We start from the raw sequence: 21,895 nt of genomic DNA, 5'->3' as shown, positions 1-21,895 counted from the left end.
CTTATATATATTTTCCGTCTATTATGTATGAAAATCCTTGTATATTGTTTGCTTTGTCGATATTCTATTCCTCATTGGTCGTGGGCTCCTCTGTCTCGTCGGCTCTCTCTCTTCTCTATCAGGTTGCATCTGCCTACTTAATGATGGTTGCCATTCATTGTCGCTTTCTTCATCCTCAGCGCATTTCAAACGTTTACACTTCGCTGTATTTCTGCATAGTATAGTCTCTCCTTTCTGAGCTGTTATCATCGAGCCTTTCCTTGCGATCACCACAAACGGTTCCGGATTATAACGAGGGGTTAGACTGTCAATTTTGTCCTGCTCCACAAGTATTTTGTCTCCCACTTCGATGTGTATCGCTTTGGTATGTCTCCTGCTGTCTGCATAGGCCTTGCACTTTTGTTTAGCAGTTGCGTCTCTTTGTCGGATGGTTGCATCAGATACTGTCTTCTTCTTCATTCGAGGTGGTAGACGACCATTCAGTTCCCTCCCAAAGATCAACTTGTTGGGGGTTTCTCCGGTGTTTCCATGTGGCGTGTCTCGATAGCTTCTGATTGTTTTTTGAATTTCCTGTCGGATGTTCTTTCCTTCTATTTTCGCTATCTTCGCACTTTTTTTTATGATTTGAATCATTCTTTCGACATCACCATTTGCCTCGGCCCATTTTGGAGTAACTTTCCGGTGTTTAAAACCCAGCGTTTTTGCAAATTCTGAAAATTTTCCCGAGTTGAATGGTGGTCCATTATCTGTCTTTATCTCTTTTGGAGTACCATATGTAGTGAAGATACGTTCCAGCACACGTATTGTTGTTTCTGCCGATGTTGTGGTGACGAATTCGACTACTGGGTATTTGGCATATTGATCCCACATTACCAATATCGTATCTTTGTTTGGTAAGGGTCCCGCGAAGTCCATGCTGACTTTTTCCCATGGTCCATCTGGTAGTTCTGTCATTTGTAGTGGCTCTCTGTTATTCAATGGCGTAGTTGCTTGACATCCCAAACACTTGTCCGTGTAGTTTTTCACTGCTGCATCTATTCCCGGGAACCAGACGTGTGCACGGAGCATTTGTTTAGTTCGTACTACTCCTTGATGTCCTTCGTGGGCAATCTGTATCATTCGTTTCTGCAACTTGTCTGGGACTACCATTCTTTCACCTCGCATGATCAGGTCGTCCACCAATGCCAGTTCCTGGAATACGTTTTTATATCCACTGATATCCTCTGTATTCACCATTTGTCCTCTTTTTATGCATTGCGACAGTTTTCTCATTGCTGGGTCTTCTTTCACAGCTTGCTTCATTTCCTCTATACTAATCGAGATAGGCACGTCATTTTGGAGAATATAGTTCACATATTGTTTTACTTCCTTACTTGTACTTAGCTCTTGCTTGGTACACTCCTTACGCGGTAGCGGGTGCCTTGAAGTATAATCGGATATGTTGTTTTCCCGGCCTGTATTCTACCTTGAAATCGTAGTCCACAATCCTTACCAAGATTCTCTGTAGCCGTATTGAGGTTTGATGTCTTGGATTATTTATGATTGCTTCTAATGGTTTGTGGTCCGTGATTATTGTAAAAGGTATTCCGTATAAATACAGGTGAAATTTCTTACATGCGAAATCTACAGCCAGGGTTTCCAGCTCAATCTGTGAGTACCTGCTTTCTGTATCTGTCAACGAGCGGCTTGCGTATTGTACTACTCGCCACGGTCCCTCTTTGTCACTTCTTTGCACCAGTGTTGCTGATATCCCCAGAGGACACCCATCTACGTGAACTTCGTGTTCCGCCTTGGGATCGAAGTACACTAGGCTGGTCTCGTCACACAATCTTTTTTTAGGTTTTCGAATGCTCTCTGGTGTTCAGTTTCCCATTTAAAATGTTCGTCTTTCAAAAGGCTCCTCAATTTTTCAGTCGAAGGTGCAAATCTTTTCATAAATCTAGCGTTATACTGCACTGTGCATAAAAATGAATTAAGTTCCTTGGCATTCCGTGGTGGAGATGTTGTTTTGATTGCCTGAACTTTGCCCGGGTCTGGGCTTACTCCGTCCTTCGAGAATACTAACCCGAAATATAAACACTTGTCTTTGCTAAATTCGCACTTCGATTTATTGAAAGTAACCTGTTTATCTTTCGCTGTTTCAAGAAGTAGTTCTAGTCTTTCGTCGTGCTCCTGTTGATTTCTCCCCGATACCAGTATATCGTCGCTGATATTAATAACGCCTGGTATGTGCTGGGTCAGTTCTTCCCGTATTTTGTTTTGAAATATGTCACCAGCTGATTTCGTCCCATAGTTGAGTCTCTTATACCTGTAGAATCCGGTATGTGTCGTGAAGGTTGTTATATCACGGCTGTTTTCTTCAAGCTCCAACTGGTGGTATCCATGGTTCATATCTAGGTGGGAAAAGACTTCCGCTCCATTTAATTCATGTATCACTTCTTCGATCGTTGGCGTAATGCTGTTCACTCGGGGATGGCACTATTAGCTACTCTCATATCGACGTTGAGACGTATTTCGTTTGGATTCTTCTTGGGGGTGATTACTGTGGGGGACACCCAACTAGTAGGTTTATCTATTTTCTCTATGATATCTTTCTCCTCCAGCCTTTTCAACTCTTCTTCTATCTTCGGACGTATACTAAACGGTATCCGCCGAAGTGGTTGTGCGACTGGTTTAACTTCTGTGTCGATATTGAGGTCGACTTTTACTCCTTTCATTTTCCCAATACCTTCGAATCTATCGTTATAAGTCGTCAATAATTCCTCCACTCTTGAGGGTTGCTCCTTTACTGCCGTTACAACCTTAATCATGTTCAGTTCTTGGGCAGTTTGGTAGCTAAGCAATGGCTCTGTTTTTGTCTTCCCCTTTACCACGTAAAATGTTGCTGACACCAATCTTGTCTCGGATTCAATCATCGCGTCGAATTTGCCAATAATACGTAATGGTGGAGTTGGATTTTCCTCTGTGTGGTATGGTTGCATGATGCTCTTTACTTTTCTTAATGTCTGTCCTTTTGGGTATAATTTCCTAAACGCTTCCTCGTCTATGATGTTTGCCGTGGCTCCCGTATCTACCAGGACATCTATCTTACTGTTGTCTATCTTTATCGTTCGAACTGGTCTACGCTCAGGTTCTACTGCCCCAGCGCTTACTGCCCCGACATTGTAAACCGATATATCGTCACTACTGTCTGATACGCTGTCATTATCTTCCTTCTCGATCTTTCCTACCGCCTTTAGTCTGTTTGAACTTTTACAACATTTTGCGAAGTGGTTGGATTTGTTACATATTTTACATTCTTTACCCCAGGCTGGGCATTTGGTCCTTCCACCTTGATGCGGGAATTTTCCCCCACAAAAGAAGCATTTCTTTGATGATTCGGTTTTTTCTGGTGTTATTCTTGTTTCATGTATTTCTTCGACTCGTAATTTTTCATACTTAAGTCCTTTCTCGATCGTCGATGCTTGGCTATCTGCTATCTCTTGTGCTCTTGCGAACTCAAGCGCTTCTTGTAGCGTATGTTCTTTACTCAGCAATTGTCGTCGTAGTCTTTTCGATTTTCCTTTATCTATGATCTGCAATTGTATTTCGGTGTCTTGCCAGCCCTCTGGGAATTCACATAATCTCGCTGCTTGCTTTAATCTTGTGCAATAATCATCGCTGGTTTCGTCTTGTTCTTGTTGGATTTGTCTGAGTTGGTATATGTTGTAAAGATTGTTCCTTTTGGGTTGAAAATATTCTGCAAGCTTCGAAGCCGCCGTTTCGAAATCGTCTCCTGTTTCCTCTAGCGTTTCAAAAATGTCTTGCACCTTGAATCCCGCGGTGTGTAGAAATAGGGCTCTTTTTCTGGCTTTGTCTTTAATATCCATTGCGATTATATAGTTCTTAAATCGATCAACGTATTTGGTAAATCTGTTGCCGACTGTCGTTTGATCTACGTCTGGGTCAAACGGCGGAAAGTTTATAGACATGCTATTAGCCATGTTAACACGTGTATAACTTTTATGATTATAGCTTTGGGTGTTTGTCTAGTTATCCTCGTCGCCAATGTAGGATATCGTGTTAGTATCGATATTTATTCACCTATGTTTCTAGATATATATTACACTTCTAACGAAAATATTAATGTTTACTCGAAGACTCCGTATTCCGTTTCTTTTTATATATATATTATTTGTCCTTTTATATGTCTCTGTTCGTACGCATGAGTACCTAATTATGCGCATATTTAGTTCTATTTTGTTACTGAGGGATCGTTATTTGCTACGACACTACACCATTCTATGCAAAGATCATTTGTCTTGAAATCCAAATATATCAACGCCATCATAAATGCCGTTAGGGGTATAATAGCGATTGTTATATTTAGACTTGTCCAAAAACTCTTGCAAATAGACTTCCGATAACTCACAATTTGAACCGGTGACACATCACCAATCCTGCTATAGTCTGCCAATCTTTGTCTACTGAATTCGGGCAATGGCGAAATCAATTCATCGTCGCTATTATTGTTCTCGTATTCTTTATTGATATATGGCAGCCATTTATCTTCCTCCATCGGTCGGCTTTCACTAGAGTCGTCTGCCTCATGAAGTTGTTGTCGCAAAGACAAACGCGGCGCTTCGTTCATGAAAAGCGAAAACACTGACAGAATCATTCCCACAATTTCTTCCAACATGATTGACGACTGAATAGCTGTAGACACGATTTGGAGCAAGAGGTGAGACGAGAATTATTCTATCCGTATAATATGTATTTTCCCTGCTTTTCGTCGAGTTCTGGGTTCTGGATTTAGCGAAGGAATTTTTACATTAAAAGCAGGAAGTCACTATATAAATTAGCGATGCATATAGTGAAAGGCAATTACAAAGACCTAACAATGTTAAACTATTTTGTAATGCCATCTACGAATGAAGAAATATCTTGCTTCGCGTTAATATATTTAGTAGCGGAATGCATAAGCTCCCTTCAGTGGCTTTTGAGGATAGTGCATTGATCCTTCCAAATCTATTTTTCGCTTTTGTACCAGAGAGAACACCGTCATTTGACATATGCATGCATTGTAAAATTAATGTTTAATCGCAAACTCCAATCTTGAATGTCAGGCATATGTTTATGATAAAACAGTTAATTAACTTGAAAAATTTCTTCTTTTGTCTCTCAAAGATGGGGGTCGTTTGGCGAATTGAGCCGTGAAATATATCCGTGAGGAAATATTAATCTGAACTCATATTTGACTAGTGCTCAAATTAAGTTATCTCAAGTAACTTGGCAATCTCAGTCCTATGTAGCCACATGCTTGTGACGCTCATATACCTAAGCTATGTGGTGTTGCAAATATGGTGTATCACTCTGCTAAACTTAACTCTAGAGCCTTTTGTAAGAATAACATTGGGATTATTTGTATGTTGAATGGCAACAACAAACATTTGATACACTTAATTCATGGCTGCTCGCTCTCCCACCATTCATGCTGGGTTTTATACCAAACTCTAAAATCTACGCATTTCTTCAAATATTTTCTTTTATATACTTATTCATCAGTATTATCCCCTTGTTCTATTGTATTTTCCGGCCAATTATCGTAATAAATGCTAAATCTTCAACACAACCTGACTAAAATAACGTGCGATTCTTGACTGTGTACGTCCCGTTTCTCGTGCCAGTCCTAATGAGCTGCCACTCGAAAAACTGGAAAAAGGACTGGGCTAAAATATGACATTGTCTCCATAATAATGATGAGGTTAGCGCATGTCGCTTCCAGTATAGCGTTCGCCGTCATTATTGAAGTTCCCGTACTCTTTGTTGATATACGGGGCTTTATCTTCGACTATGAGACAGCTTTCACTTGAGTTGCCTGTCTGATGAGGTTGTTCTCGGAAAGACAAACGCAACGTGTCGTTAAAGAAAAGCGCAAACACCCGGACAAAACTATTCCCACGATTTCTTCTAATATTTTGACAGATCGCTGTTTGGGGGAAGATGTGACTCGAGAATTAATGTTTCCGTTTCCTGAACAGAACGGGTTTTCCCGAACAGAACGGGTTTTCCCGAACAGAACGGGTTTTCCCGAATAGAACGGGTTTTCCGAGCTAGCTTGTAGCAAAGGAATTTATTAATTACAAGCAAGAAGACGGAACTAATTATGCTTAAAGGGAACTAAAAAACACCAGAACAATGTTTAACATATTTTGTTTATAGCATTTTACCAAAGAGGGGTTGAATGATGGTTTGGCTTTGATTATATATATAAAAAAGATTTATTAAGCTAGTGGCAGAGTCCACAAGCGTCTTAAAATGGTTTTTGACGTTGTGGTGAACTGTGCTTGTGAAATAGCATTAAGATAATTGTAGGGTTGCATTGAGATATTTATTATATCTGTGTCATGGCTGCCCGCTCTCCCACGTTTTAAAAATTTTGTGATTGGTTTATTAGTATTAATCCTTTATTGTATTCTATCGTCCAGGGGTTGTATAAAATTCTTTAACTACATTTCGCATCCTAGTTAAATCCTAGTTAACTTAGAAATACACGACTCTGATTGGCCACTGATTCCATCCTTGATTACAGTTAATAGTAAACTAGTCCTTTGTACAACTGGCTTCCGCAAATGATCGTAATATAAATGCTATATCTTCAGCACCGCCCGACTAAAATAACGTGCAATTCTTGACTATGTATGACCCATACCTCACGGCAGTCCCTTGGACGCGCGCCTGAAGAACCGTGAGAAGGACTGGGGTGAAATATGACACTGACACCATGAGAATGATGAGGTTAGCCAACATATGTCGTTTCCAGTACTTTGACCACACGCGACAAATTGGAATGTTGTAGTAATGAATTTGAACAAAATTGGATAAGACATTGAAAAAGAAGTCGATTCCAATGCCAATAGCAATGTTCCTTACAAACTCATAAACGATGGACGAAACAGAAAGTTTAAAACTGTCCACAATGTACAAGACCAACATCCCTTGACTTAGAACTAGTGTAATGTACTCAAAAAGCATGTCTTGAATTTCTAAATCCGCTCTTAACCTTCTGTAGTGTGGTGTGTCACGAGGCATTTCGTGAAGTCTTTGACAGCAAACAGTTCGCTTCAACCGTGAGATGATGTAACTCCACAATCTCATTCTTACGCGATAGGTTGCTTTCTTCAAAAAGTTCAAAACTCCGGAGAACAATGAAAGTCCAACGAACAGCCAAATGTTTGTGAAGTCCGCTTGCATGGTACGGTATACATAAATTACACCTCCTCGAATACAGTACGCCAGAACAAAACTCCGACCGGGATGTACTACCTCGGAACTTCGCCTCAACGCAATATGCTTCAGGATTACTGCAGGAATAATGGCCAACGCAGGTGCCATAGCAGCGATCATGAACTTATATTTTTTCTCTTTTACGCCATTGAAAAAAGGAATGGTACCGTAACAGGTAACAAATGACAGCAGGTAGCACAGGAGAAATTCTGACGATACTATGGCAAATATATGGATGTTAGAATAAGATATGGTCTCCTCGCTGGCTCGAATATTGCGTAACAGCACAATACTACAAATTATCACTCCAATTAAGCATATAGCATTTACAGGAGTGATATAATAAACATCGGTGTCGTAGACTCCAAAAGCCAGTAAAAGCAGGTAATAGATAACCACCGCTAATCCAAAAATAAGACGTAAATCGTCCGGGAGGCGGTTGTAAAAAATTCTTTAAGTACATTTCGCAACCTAGTTAACTCAGAAATACACGATTCTGATTGGCCACTGATTCCGTCCTTAACTACAGTTAAAAGTAAACTAGTCCTTTGTACAACTGGCCTCCGCAAATGATTGTAATATAAATGCTATATCTTCAGCACCGCCCGAATAAAACAACGTGCAATTCTTGACTATGTATGACCTCGTATGACCTGTATGACCCCATATAGACCATACCTCGCCGCAGTTCCATGGACGCGCGCATGAAAAACCGTTAGAAGGACTGGGGTGAAATATAAAAAATTCTTCTATCATTTTGATAGATCACTCTTTGTGGGAAGAGGTGTCACGAGGATTAAGGTGTCCGTATCTTAGATTCCTCTTGGCTTGCAGTGGGGGTTTTCCAAGCTAGCTTATAGCAGAGGAATTTATTCATTACAAGAGGGAAGACGGAAGTAAATATGCTTAAAAGGCAATTAAAAAAACACCAGACAACGTTAGAATATTTTGTATTACCGTTTACTGAAGAGGATTTGTTTGGTTTTGATTGCATAAAATGATTTAGTAAGCTAGTAACAGGGTGCCTATACCTAAGATGGCTTTTGTTTCCCTTCGATATTTTGTTTCGTGATTCGCACCAGAAAAAGCTGAATCATAACAAGCATTGCAAATATCGATTCAGGAACTCCTATTGTTGAATCACAATGCCAATTTTAAAACAGCCATGTTTAATTGTGTTATTAACTACCTTTGAGAATTTTCACCTTTTGTGTTTCAAACAGCGTGAGCCTTTCGGTGAATTGAGCTGTGAAATATATTTATGAAAAAAAGATTGTCTGAACTCGAATTTGACTAGTGCTAAAATTATGTTATCTCAAATACCTTGGCAATCTACAATGTAGCCACATGCATCATGCATGTGACGCTCATATTACCCATCAAGCCGGGTTTCTCCCACGCTTTCAGTAAAATATTTGGAATTTAAAATTTCAACCCCGATTACGATCGATTCTCGACGCCAAGACCGTCATTTTGGACTTCTTCTATAATAGAGTCGTATTTTCTAAAATATGAAAATGTAATCCTTACCGCACATTTTTTTATATCTGAAGAAATTTTGAAATATGCGTACGTCTTGCAAACGCTGGAATTTAGCTCTACCTGGCGTTCACCACTGTTGTACTAAAGGCAGCCCAAAAATGCGCGATAATTTGAACGCGAAAAATTTCTCGCCAATTTGTAAACATGGTGTCGTAATTTCTCGCGTTCAAATTATCACGCATATTTGGGCCGCCAAGGATTTTACCCTAAGGAAATAACCTTATGAGATTGGCTTATTAGTATTAATCATTTGTTCTATTGCATCGTCCGCCAAATTATTGTATCTCGTAATAAATGCGATATCTTCTTCAGCACCGACGGACTAAAGCAGCGTGCAATTCTTGACTATGTACGTCCCGTTCCTCGCGCCAGTCCTATTGGCCCACGCTTGAAAAACCGGGAAAAGGACTGGGCTGAAATATGACACTATCACCATGAGAACGATGAGGTTAGCCAACACATGTCGTTTCCAGTACTTTGACCACACGCGACTAATTGGAATGTTGTAGTAATGAATTTGAACAAAATTGGATAAAACATTGAAAAAGAAGTCGATTCCAATGCCAATAGCGACGTTCCTCAAAGCCTCGTAAACGACGGACGAAACAGAAAGTTTAAAACTGTCCACAATGTACAAGACTAACATGCCTTGGCTTAGAACTAGTGTAATGTACTCAAAAAGCATGTCTTGAATTTCTAAATCCGCTCTTAACCTTCTGTAGTGTGGTGTGTCACGAGATATTTCGTGAAGTCTTTGACAGCAAACAGTTCGCTTTAACCGTGAGATGACGTAACTCCACAATCTCATTCTTACGCGATAGGTTGCTTTCTTCAAAAAGTTCAAAGCTCCAGAAAATAATGAAAGTCCAACGAACAGCCATATGTTTTTGAAGTCCGCTTGCATAGCACGGTATACATATATTACACCACCTCGAATACAGTACGCCAGGACAAAACTCCGACCGGGGTCTACCACCTCGGAACTTCGCCTCAACGCAATGTGCTTCAGGATTACTGCAGGAATAACGGCGAACGCAGGAGCCATAGCAGCGACCAGAAATTTATATTGTTGTTCTTTTACACTTGTAAAGAAAGGAATGGTGCCGTATCTGTAAACAAATGACAGCAGGTAGCACAGGAGAAATTCTGACGATACTATGGCAAATATATGGAAGTTAGAATAAGATAAGGCCTCCTCGCTGACTCGAATATTGTGTAATACCACAATACTACAAATTATTACTCCAGTTAAGGTTAGTGCGTTTGCAGGATATTTATAATACAAATGCGTGCCGAAGACCCCAAATAGCTGTAAAAGCATGTAATAGATAACCACCGTTAATCCAAATATAACAGAAATATAAAAAGTAGAAATGTACTTCATTTTGAAAACCTTCCAGCTGAACAGCACCGCAGTTGTCAGGGGAAACCAAAGGTTAATTATTATTGCTTCCACACACACGCCAATTACCCAAAGTCGTTTTACAGACAACGGTAAACTGTGGTTGAGATATTGCCATTCCATGCAAAGATCAGTTGTCTTTAAATGAAAATATAAAAGCGCCATTGCGAACGCCGTTATCGGTACAATAGCGATTGTTACACTTATACTTGTCCAAAAGCTTTTGCAAATGGACACCCGATAACTCACAAGCTCGGATGAGACATCACCAAGCCTGTGATAAACTGTCAATCTTTCTGCAGTTATTTCGGGAAATGGCGAAGTCAATTCACCGTCGTTATTACAGTCCCCGTATTCTTTGTTGATATATGGCAGCCATTTATCTTCCTCTGTCAGTCGACTTTCACTTGAGTCGTGTGTCTGAAGAGGTTGTTCTCGCCGAGACAAACGCGGCACTTCGTTCAGGAAAAGCGAAAACGCTGACAAAATCATTCCCACAATTTCTTCTAACATTTGGACGGATCGCTGAAGACACGAACTGGAAGATGCGACACGATAATAATTCTTGTATCCGTATATGAGATTTTTCTTGTCCTGTGCACGATGGCCTCTGGATTTTATAGCTTCTAAAACAAGGAATTTATTTGACAAACAGGAAGTTGATGCCATTAATCATCCTGGAAAGGCAATATAACAATTACCAAACTATAATTAACAATATTTTCAATTGCCAATCAGCATCAATTAATAGGTGCATGAAAAAGGCGTCTTTATACACTCATCTTTACTAATCCGTGAAATAGTCGATTTGAAAGACACAACGTAGAATAGTTTGATCATTTCTGTCCATTAATCGAGCTGGCGACGCCACTTATTTACCACGTGGCAGTGTTTTCGCTTTCCAAGGAGAAATCCTGAAAGATCCTGACCTAATAAGGTGGAAAAAGAAGAGCATTCGCTGTTATATTTTTGAGAGTTCTTTGTCTTTAGTTTTACTAAAACATCCTCCCACACAGTAAAATCATGCATGCTAAGAATTGTGAGAACCACTTTTGAGGGTTTTTCTCATGGCAATGATGGCGCCATCAAGTTCGCTAGATCCGCTCTTACTCTGTTGTAACTTCCAAGTGGCTAGTCGACTTTCACATGCATCATTGTATCCCACGATGCCATTGAGACGGAGAATACTGCCGAAACTGACTCAGTTGGATGATGAAAATGGCTTCACATCAGCTAGGATAGTGACGGGTTTTTGGACAGGATCAATTTTCAGCACCACCCAATGTGACTAGAACAATGAGCAATTCCTGATTATGTATGTCCCGTTCCTCGCACCAGTCCCATTGATGCGCGCTTCAAAATCAGAGAGAAGGACTCGGCTGAAATATGACACTGTCACCATGAGAATGATGAGGTTAGCCAACATATGTCGTTTCCAGTATTTCCCCCACACGCGACTAATTGGAATGTTGTAGTAATGGATTTGAACAAAATTAGATAAAACATTGAAAAAAAAGTCGATTCCAATGCCGATAACAATGTTCCTCAAAGGCTCGTAAACGATGGACGAAACAGAAAGTTTAAAACTTTCTACAATGAACAAGACCAAGATCCCTTGACTCAGAACAAGTGTAATATACTCAAAAAGCATGTCTTGAATTTCTAAATCCGCTCTTAACCTTCTGTAGTGTGGTGTGTCACGAGATTTCATGTGAAGTCTTTGACAGCAAACAGTTCCCTTCAGCCGTGAGATGATGTAACTCCACAATCTCATTCTTACGCGATAGGTTGCTTTCTTCAAAAAGTTTAAAACGCCAGAAAACAACGAGAGTCCAACGAACAACCAAATGTTTTTAAAGTTCGCTTGCATGGCACGGTATACGTAAATCACTCCACCTCGAATACAGTACGCCAGGACAAAACTCCGACCGGGATGTACTACCTCGGAACTTTTCCTTAACGCAATGTGCTTCAGGATTGCTGCGGGAATGATGGCCAACCCAGGAAACATAGCAGCGATCAAAAACTTGTAGTGTTCGTTTTTCACACTATTGAAAAAAGGAATGGTACCGTACCTGGTAACAAATGACAGGACAGAACTCAGGAAAAATTCTGACGATACAAGAGCCAATATATGAAAGTTAGAATAAGACACAGTCTGTTCGCTGGCTCGAATATTACGTAATATGATAATACTAGATATTATTACTCCAGTTAAGGATATTGCGTTTGCAGGAATGATATAATAAATATGGGCGCCGTATATCCCATAAGCCAGTAAAAGCTGGTAATAGATAACTACGGCTAGTCCAAAAATAACACCAACATAAAAAGTAGAAAAGTACTTCATTTTGAAAACCTTCCAGCTAAACAGCATCGCAGTTGTCAGGGGAAACCAAAGGTTTATTATTATCGCTTCCACGCTGTCGCCAATCACTCGAAGTCGTTTTACAGACAACGGTAAACTGTGGTTGTGATATTGCCATTCTATGCAAAGATCAGTTGTCTTCAAATCCAAATATAGAAAGGTCATTGTGAAAGCCGTTAGCGGGACAATGGCGATTGTTATGCTTAGACTTGTCCAAAGACTTTTGCAAATGGACTCCCGATAACTCACACGCTCAGAAGAGACATCACCAAGCCTTCGATAGTTTCTCAATCTTCCCCTAGTAAATTCGGGCAATGAAGAGTTCAATTCGTCGCCATTATTACCATTATCGTATTCTTTGTTGATATATGGCAGCCATTTATCATGTTCTATCGGTCGGCGGCCTTCACTTGAGTGTTCGGGGTCGTGGGGTTCATGCCGAGATAAACTCGGCGCATCGTCCAAGAAAAGCGAAAAAACTGACAAAATCATTCCCCCAATTTCTTCCAACATATTCACGAATCGCTGCAAACACGATCTGGAGAGAGATGTAAGACGAGAACTATTGTATCGATGGCCTCCGGGTTGTTCCAAGCAAGGTTATGAGCAAAGAAATTTGCTACACAAGCAGGAAGATAATTTAATCTTAGTGAAATGGCAATATAAGAAATATCAAAGTGTAATCACCAATATCTTGAATTACCAATCAGGATCAATAAGTGTGTAAGCAGGGCGCATATATTCATCTTCACCGAACGTTAAAATATCGTCTTGAAAAACATAGAGTAAATGATGCCACTTAATAACCACGTGGCAGCGTTTTCACTTTAAGCAACGTTCCCTGTATCGCCATTTCTTCTTGTAACTTTTATTTCAAGTGCTTTCCACTTGTACATATCACAATGTAACCTGATTTGACAGTTGCATAGAGATGCTACTTCTAATGTACGTAATAAAAACATAATATGATTTTTTATGCATGATGTAGAGCACGTATTAAATAAAGGCAGTGTTACACTGTGCAACTTTCCTTGCAACTTGCAATGCAATTCTACTCCTGAGGCATCTGAAGTTGACAAATACGAACATTTCTTACGATCTGCTAACGTTTTCTTAGCATTTCGAACACTCTTTACTAATTAACATCCCTCGAAATTATAATTGCATTGCAAGTTGCAAGGAAAATCGCATAGTGTAACACCGCCTTAATTATGGTCTTGTTGATTTTCAATATCACGCTCTTAGAAGCAGCTCTCTGACTCCTAAGGAAATTTTTTTAGAAGAAAAGTCTGACTCTATCGAGGAGAGGGAGGAATATTTAATATATTCTTTTCAAACGCTCCGGTTTTTGTACGCTTATTCAAAGCATCCTTCCTCACAGTAAAAAGTATGCATATTTAAATTGTGAGAGCAAAGCTATGAAGTTGAATTAATAAAGTATTCTCAATATCATACGAAAAATGAATCCAATAATTATTTTATTCTTCTTCTCAATTTCCTCAACTAACTAAAATAGTGATCAAATAGTAGCGATGATTATTTTATAGTTATTCATTACTATATTGTTTTTTCAAAACCGGCTTTTGCGAGCATCAACATTTAAAGTTAGAAACTATCATTTGAGGATATTAATTTTTCATGTATCTATGTATTTAATAAAATTACCTTCCAGCCTTAAGGCTGAATTACGTAATTATTACACTTGATTGAAACATTTTGTCATAATTGTGGTAAAACATTAAAATTATTTGCATAAATTTAGTAAAATAATTTGATCAAGTATTTAAAATCGAGCAAGGAAGTTAACTATTGTTAACCTTATTATTCCCTATTACACATGGCATATATAAAAGAGTTTGCTACCCTATTTGTATGGCTCATGGGAATACTGATTATTATCAACTCTTGCTTGAGTTGAGTTACCCTATTTGGTATATAGAGCAAATTAAGAATGTTTTAAACTTTCCTAAGAGCATTAGTAAAGGAAGCTATATATAGATACAATTTACCTTGAGTGGCAATAGAATTTTAAGGCAATTATGATTGTAATTCAACTTGAGTGGGAAATTCCGCAAACAAAAAGATGCACTTATAGACACTTATTAAAATTGTTTGAGAACACACAAAACAATAGCTTCAAAACCATACGGGGGGTCCATGGAATGTTGAGAGATTTTCGATTTTCATTTGCAGAAACCAAATTCTGGAAGAGTCTATTGATCATCTTAAAGGATTGATGAATATGCGAGACAATAATTACAGTATTTTGTTATGCCAGTGCAAAGGAATTTCTGCTGTTGTTCTGTAAAAATATATGAAAATTTTTGCACCTGTAAGATGGCAATTGTTGTGCCCTTCAAAGTACAATGTCATTGAGAATAGGAACATGTTATTGATTTATTGATTAATCAATCTGCATTTTAGGTCTGTTAAAGTCGATTTATTTGAATATCAAAATAAATTTAAAATGAGGACAGTTACTCTCCTTATTACATGGATATGAATTGTTTAGTATATTGACGTTCAGGTGAGATTTGATACTCTATAGAAAGATCTTGGAACCCAATATATCTTAAGCATAGTCCGACTAGAACAACGAGCAATTCTTGTCTGTCAATATTCCGTTCCTTGCGCCAGTCGGCCCAGTCCCATTGAAGCGCGCTTGAAACACCGAGAGAAGGACTGGGCTGAAATATGACACTATCACCATGAGAATGATGACGTTAGCAAGCATATGTCGTTTCCAGTACTTTGACCACACGCGACTAATTGGAATGTTGTAGTAATGAATTTGAACGAAATTGGATAAAACATTGAAAAAGAAGTCGATTCCAATTCCAATAACGACGTTCCTCAAAGTCTCGTAAATGATGGACGAAACAGAAAGTTTAAAACTTTCTACAATGTACAAGACTAAGGTTCCTTGACTTACAACGAGTGTAATATACTCGAAAAGCATGTCTTGAATTTCTAAATCCGCTCTTAACCTTCTGTAGTGTGGTGTGTCACGAGGTATTTCGTGAAGTCTTTGACAGCAAACAGTTCGCCTCAACCGTGAGATGATGTAACTCCACAATTTCATTCTTATGCGATAGGTTGCTTTCTTTAAAAGGTTTAAAACGCCGGAAAACAATGAAAGTCCAACGAACAGCCAAATGTTGGTGAAGTCCGCTTGCATGGTACGGTATAGGTAAATTACTCCACCTCGGATACAGTACACCAGGATGAAACTCCGACCGGGATGTATTATCTCGGAACTTTTCCTCGACGCAATATGCTTTAGGATTACTACAGGAATAATGATTATCACAGGAAACATAGCAGCGATCAAAAACTTGTAGTCTTCGTTTTTCACACTATTGAAGAAAGGAACTACAGCGTATCTGTAGAAGTATGCCAGGAAAGAACCGAGGACAAACTCCAATGATACCAAAATCATTATATGTAAATTTGAATAAGATATTGTCTGTTCGTGGTCGTGCGCTCGAATACTTCGCATTAACACTATACCACAAATTATCTTTGCGGTAACATTAAGTATATTTGCAGGATACATGTAGTATCTCTGGGTGCCGTAGACCCCAAATACAAGTAAAAATAGGTCATAGATAACTATCAATAATCCAAAAATAACGCCAACATAAAAAGTAGAAAAGTACTTTAGTTTAAAGACTTTCCAGCTGAACAGCAACGCAGTTGTCAGGGGAAACCAAAGGTTTACTATTAATACCTCCACACTGACGCCAATCAGTTTAATTCGTTTTACAGACAACGGTAAACTGTGGTTGTGATATTGCCATTCTATACAAAGATCAGTTGTTTTTAAATCGAGATATTGGAATACCATCGTAATAGCAGTCAGGGGCACAACAGCGATAGTTATACTTAGACTTGTCCAAAAGCTTCTTCGAATGGACTCCCGATAACTTACAATCTCAGGTGAGACGTCACTAATTAACCTACGATAGTCTGTCAATCTTTCTCTGGTTAATTCTGGCAATGGCGAAGTCAATTCGTCCTCGTTATTAAAGTCATCGTATTCTTTATTGATATATGGCAGCCATTTATCTTCGTCAATCAGTCGTCGTTCACTTGATTCGTCCGTTTCATAGGGTTGTTCTCGCCGAGACAAACGCGGCGTTTCGTTCAGGAAAAGCGAAAACACTGACAGAATCATTCCCACAATTTCTTCCAACATGATTGACGACTGAATCGCTGTAGACACGATTTAAAGCGAGAGGTGATACGAGAATTATTCTATCCGTATAGTATATATTTCTCTTGCTTTGCGATGAGTTCTGGGTTGTGGATTTGGCGAGGAATTTGTACATTACCTGCAGGAAGACGAATTAACCATGCATATAGTGAAAGGGCAATTACAAAGACCTAACAATATTAAAATGTTTTGTAATACCATCTACGAATGAAGAAATATCTTACTTCGTTTGATTATTAATATATTTAGTATATTTAGTAGCGGAATGCATAAGCTCCCTTCAGTGGCTTTTGAGGGTAGTGCATTCATTGATCCTTTGAAATCTATTTCTGTTTTTGTACCAGAGAGAGCACCGTCGTTTGACACATGCATGCATTGTAAAATGTTCAATCGCAAACTGCAATCTTGAATGCCAGGCATGTTTATGATAAAACAGTTGTGTTTAATTTTGTTAATTACCTTGGAAAATTTCTTGAGCCGTGAAATATATTCGTGAGAAAATATTTATCTGAACTCATATTTGACTAGTGCTCAAATTAACTTATCTCAAATAACTTGGCAATCTCCTATGTAGCCACATGCTTGTGACGCTCATATACCTAAGCTATGTGGTGTTGCAAAATTTATTAATCAACATTAGATTCATTAGTTTTCATATGCTTGGTAAATCTTGACTTCCTCTCAACGTGAATTTGGAAGTATTTTTTCTGTTTTGTTTACGACGGCGAACGTTGAATGACGGAGATGAGAGGGGGGAAACTGTTAGCTAGGGCACAATTTCTTTGTTATTCCCGACAGTCATTTTGAATCAGACGAGTTTTGCACGACGACGTAAGAAGTCGTTCATAGTCACTGCTGAAGCAACCTCGTACCCAGGGTCTTTTCTCTGTGTCCTGTTCTGTGGGTACGAGGTCTATACAATAAAATAAAAAAAACGATTTAATTTTGAAAACGCTCGAAAACGACGCTCGTATGAACATAGCCTAAAACATTGTACTTACAAGCGGGAAAATACAGGGACTAGTACTAGTTGCCAAAATATAGATAAAAATATTTCGGTTTAAAATTTATGGCGAACTGAACTATTTATGAACTAGGCCTAGTCCCAAAATTTCGATAAGTTTCATAACGAATGACGAGATATATAAACATATATAATACATTAAAACCTGCGAATGAATTTCTACTTCAACAACCATTTTGACCGCTGATTGGCTAAAATATAAGAGCAAGATCATCTGGGATACACCACTATAATAAGTGTTGACTCCACACTTTACTCAGTAAAATGGACTTAATTGAGAGTCTTATAGTTATCTAGATTTTTAGGTAGGCCTGCCCTAAAATAAAGTACAATTCCTGACTATGTACGTTCCGTTCCTAGCGCGAGACCCTTGGACGCGCGCATGGACACCATCACCATGACAACGATGAGGTTAGCAAACAAATGTCGTTTCTACTAAAGGTTGATTCTACAATCTACTTCGATTGGACTAAATAGATAGCCTTAACTTGTCTCGTCCTCTTAATAGGCTGTTACTGAGACAAGGTACAGTTTCTGACAATGTATGCCCCGTGGTCTGTGCCAGTCCCATTGACGCGGACTTTAAAAACCGATATAAGGACTGGGGTAAAATATGACACCATCACCATGAGAATAACGAGATTAGCCAACATATGTCGTTTCCAGTACTTTGACCACACGCGACTAATAGGAATGTTGTAGTAATGAATTTGAACAAAATTGGATAAGACATTAAAAAAGAAGTCGATTCCAATGCCAATAGCAATGTTCCTCAAAGTCTCGTAAACGACGGACGAAACAGAAAGTTTAAAACTTTCTACAATGAACAAGACCAAGGTTCCTTGACTTACAACGAGTGTAATGTACTCGAAAAACATGTCTTGAATTTCTAAGTCCGCTCTTAACCTTCTGTAGTGTGGTGTGTCACGAGGCATTTCGTGAAGTCTTTGACAGCAAACAGTTCGCTTCAACCGTGAGATGATGTAACTCCACAATCTCATTCTTACCCGATCGGTTGCTTTCGCCAAAAAGTTCAAAGCACCAGAAAATAATGAAAGTCCAACGAACAGCCAAATGTTCGTGAAGTCCGCTTGCATGGTACGGTATAGGTAAATTACACCACCTCGAATACTGTACACAAAAACAAAACTCCGACCGGGATGTACTACCCCGGAACTTCGCCTCAACGCAATATGCTTCAGGATTACTGCAGGAATAATGGCCATCGCAGGAGCCATAGCAGCGATCATAAACTTATATTGTTCTTCTTTTAAACCATTGAAGAAAGGAACTATTGCGTAACTGTAAATGTATGACAGCAGAGAACCCAGGAGAAATTCTGACGATACCAAACCCAATATATGGAAGTTGGAATAAGATATGTTCTGCTCGCTGGCTCGAATATTGTGCAATATAACCATACAACAGATGATTATTCCAATAAAGTAAAGAACATTTGCAGGAGATCTGTAATACACGTGCGTGCCGTAGATCCCAAATACCAGTAAAAATAAGTAATAGATAACTACCATTAATCCTAAAATAAGACCAACATAAAAAGTAGAAAAGTACTTCATTTTGAAAACTTTCCAGCCGAACAGCACTACAGCTTTGAGAGGAAACCAAAGGAATATTATTAACACTTCCACACTGTGGCCAATCAATCGAGTCCGTTTTACAGACAACGGTAAACTGTGGTTGTGATATTGCCATTCTATGCAAATATCATTTGTCTTGAAATCCAAATATATCAACGCCATCAGAAATATCGTTAGGGGTAAAATAGCGATTGTTATACTTAGACTTGTCCAAAAACTTTTGCAAATAGACTTCCGATAACTCACAATCTGAACCGATGAGATATCACCAATCCTGCGATATTCTGCCAATCTTTGTCTAGTGAATTCGGAAAATGGGGAAATCAATTCGTTGTCGTTATTAAAGTCATTGTATTCTTTGTTGATATATGGCAGCCATTTATCTTCCTCCATCGGTCGACTTTCATTAGAGTCGTCTGCCTCATGAAGTTGTTCTCGCCGAGACAAACGCGGCGTTTCGTTCAGGAAAAGCGAAAACACTGACAGAATCATTTCCACAATTTCTTCCAACATGATTGACGACTAAAACGCTGTAGACACGATTTTGAGCGAGAGGTGAGACGGGAAATATTTTATCCGTATAATATATATTTCTCTTGCTTTGCGATGAGTTCTAGGTTCTGGATTTAGCAAAGGAATTTGTACATTAAAAGCAGGAAGACGAATTAACCATGCATAGTGAAAAGGGCAATTACAATGACCGAACAATGTTAAACTATTTTGTAATACCATCTACGAATGAAAAAATTTTTTACTTTGCTTGTATTAATATATTTAGTAGCGGAATGCATAAGCTTCCTACAGTGGCTTTAAAGGATAGTGCATTGATCCTTTGAAATCTATCTCTGCTTTTGTACCAGAGAGAACACCGTCATTTGACACATGAATGCATCGTAAAATGTTTTATCGCAAACTTTCATCTTGGATAACAATGCTAGCCATGTTTATGATAAAAGATGCAGTTGTGTTTAATTTTGTTAATTACCTTCGGAAATTTCTTCTTTTGTCTCGTGAGTAGTTTGGCGAATTGAGCCGTGAAATATATCCGTTAGAAAATATTTGTCTGAACTCATATTTGACTAGTGCTCAAATTAAGTTATCTCAAATAACTTGGCAATCTCCTATGTAGCCACGTGCTTGTGACGCTCTGTGGAGTTGCAAATAGGGTGTGTCACTCTGTTATACTTAATGAATGAATGGAGGTGACAAAAGAAATACAATTTTTACTCCGGCGTCAGCGACGGAGTTGAAAATTCGCCTCGGTTTTGTTTTGTTTTTTTTTGTTTTTTTTATTTTTTTTTTTTATTATTTTTCGTCGTCGCAAGTCTGTAATGGCGCGAAACATTCTAATATTTAAAATGTGTATATGATTGGATTTATCTACGTCCCAGTCTTGTCTCCCAAGAGTTGTGGTGCACAGCTTTGGCTAATTTTCCGATGCGCGATTCGATTTCGCTCGCATGATACGGCAATTCCTCCAAGAGGAACAAATAAACCGTTCTTTTCATGCTTTTCGATTAAGTTTAGACTGAATTGGGGTAAGAAGATATTTTATACGTGTAGATTCTGGTCCTATTTTAGTAATATCGCTGCTATTTCGCCGTTTAACAAGATGATGTGGTCGTGTATGGGCGCTTTGACTCGTCGTAGTTTGCACAGGATTGAAGATTTAATATAACTATATAAGCGCGAATTCCAAAGGCAAAGTGTAAGACAAAGCGAATGTATCATACCGTTTATTTACATTCTTGAACGATTTAACTTCTATACTTTTTAAAGTACGATGTGCTTCTGAATTTCGCGATCGAACATTTAGGTACGCAAGGCATCTAAATGCGAATATGAACTGTATTGTTTATGTTCAGAAGCTCTATATTGAAGACTGGCACGTGCGCCGGAGTTAACGCCAGAACAGGCGTCTTGTTTACAGTTAAATTCGGAACGCCTGCATAACGTGCACTGAACTCTAGAGCCTTTTGTAAGAATAGCATTGGGATTATTTGTATGTTGAATGGCAACAACAAACATTTGATTCATGGCTGCTCGCTCTCCCACCTTTCATGCTGGGCTTTATACCAAACCCTAAAATTTACGAATTCCGTTATATATTTTCTTTTATAAACTTATTCATCACTGTTATTCCCTTGATTTACTGTATTTTCCTGCGAATTATCGCAATAAATGCTAAATCTTCAGCACAACCTGACTAAAACAACGTGCAATTCTTGACTTGGTACGTCCCGTTTCTCGTGCCAGTCCTATTCAGCCGCGCTCGAAAAACTGGGAAAAGGACTGGGCTAAAATATGACATTGTCACCATAATAATGATGAGGTTAGCCAACAGATGTCTTTTCCAGTACTTCGACCACACACGACTAATTGGAATGTTGTAGTAATGAATTTGAACAAAATTGGATAAGACATTGAAAAAAAAGTCGATTCCAATGCCAATAGCGATGTTCCTCAAAGTCGTGTAAAT

General features: G+C 38.8%; 2 protein-coding genes across 2 annotated transcripts; both read right to left on the bottom strand.

The window, feature by feature from the left end:
- Positions 1-21: 21 nt before the first annotated feature.
- LOC114522783 (uncharacterized protein K02A2.6-like) lies at positions 22-1,302 on the bottom strand. The gene has a single exon (XM_028543531.1). It carries the CDS (start codon positions 1,300-1,302, stop codon positions 22-24), a length of 1,281 nt encoding a protein of 426 aa, XP_028399332.1.
- Positions 1,303-15,064: 13,762 nt separating this feature from the next.
- On the bottom strand, positions 15,065-17,394 carry LOC114522876. The gene has a single exon (XM_028543649.1). The coding sequence runs from the start codon at positions 16,774-16,776 to the stop codon at positions 15,166-15,168; it is 1,611 nt and encodes a 536-aa protein (XP_028399450.1). The 5' UTR covers positions 16,777-17,394; the 3' UTR covers positions 15,065-15,165.
- Positions 17,395-21,895: the final 4,501 nt, after the last annotated feature.

The sequence above is a fragment of the Dendronephthya gigantea genome, unplaced genomic scaffold, assembly GCF_004324835.1.
Source record: "Dendronephthya gigantea isolate DGI-Jeju-01 unplaced genomic scaffold, DenGig_1.0 000024F, whole genome shotgun sequence".
Classification (NCBI taxonomy): Eukaryota; Metazoa; Cnidaria; class Anthozoa; order Malacalcyonacea; family Nephtheidae; genus Dendronephthya; species Dendronephthya gigantea.
The sequence above is the reverse complement of the archived record's forward strand: the minus strand, read 5'-3'. Positions and strand labels throughout refer to the sequence as shown.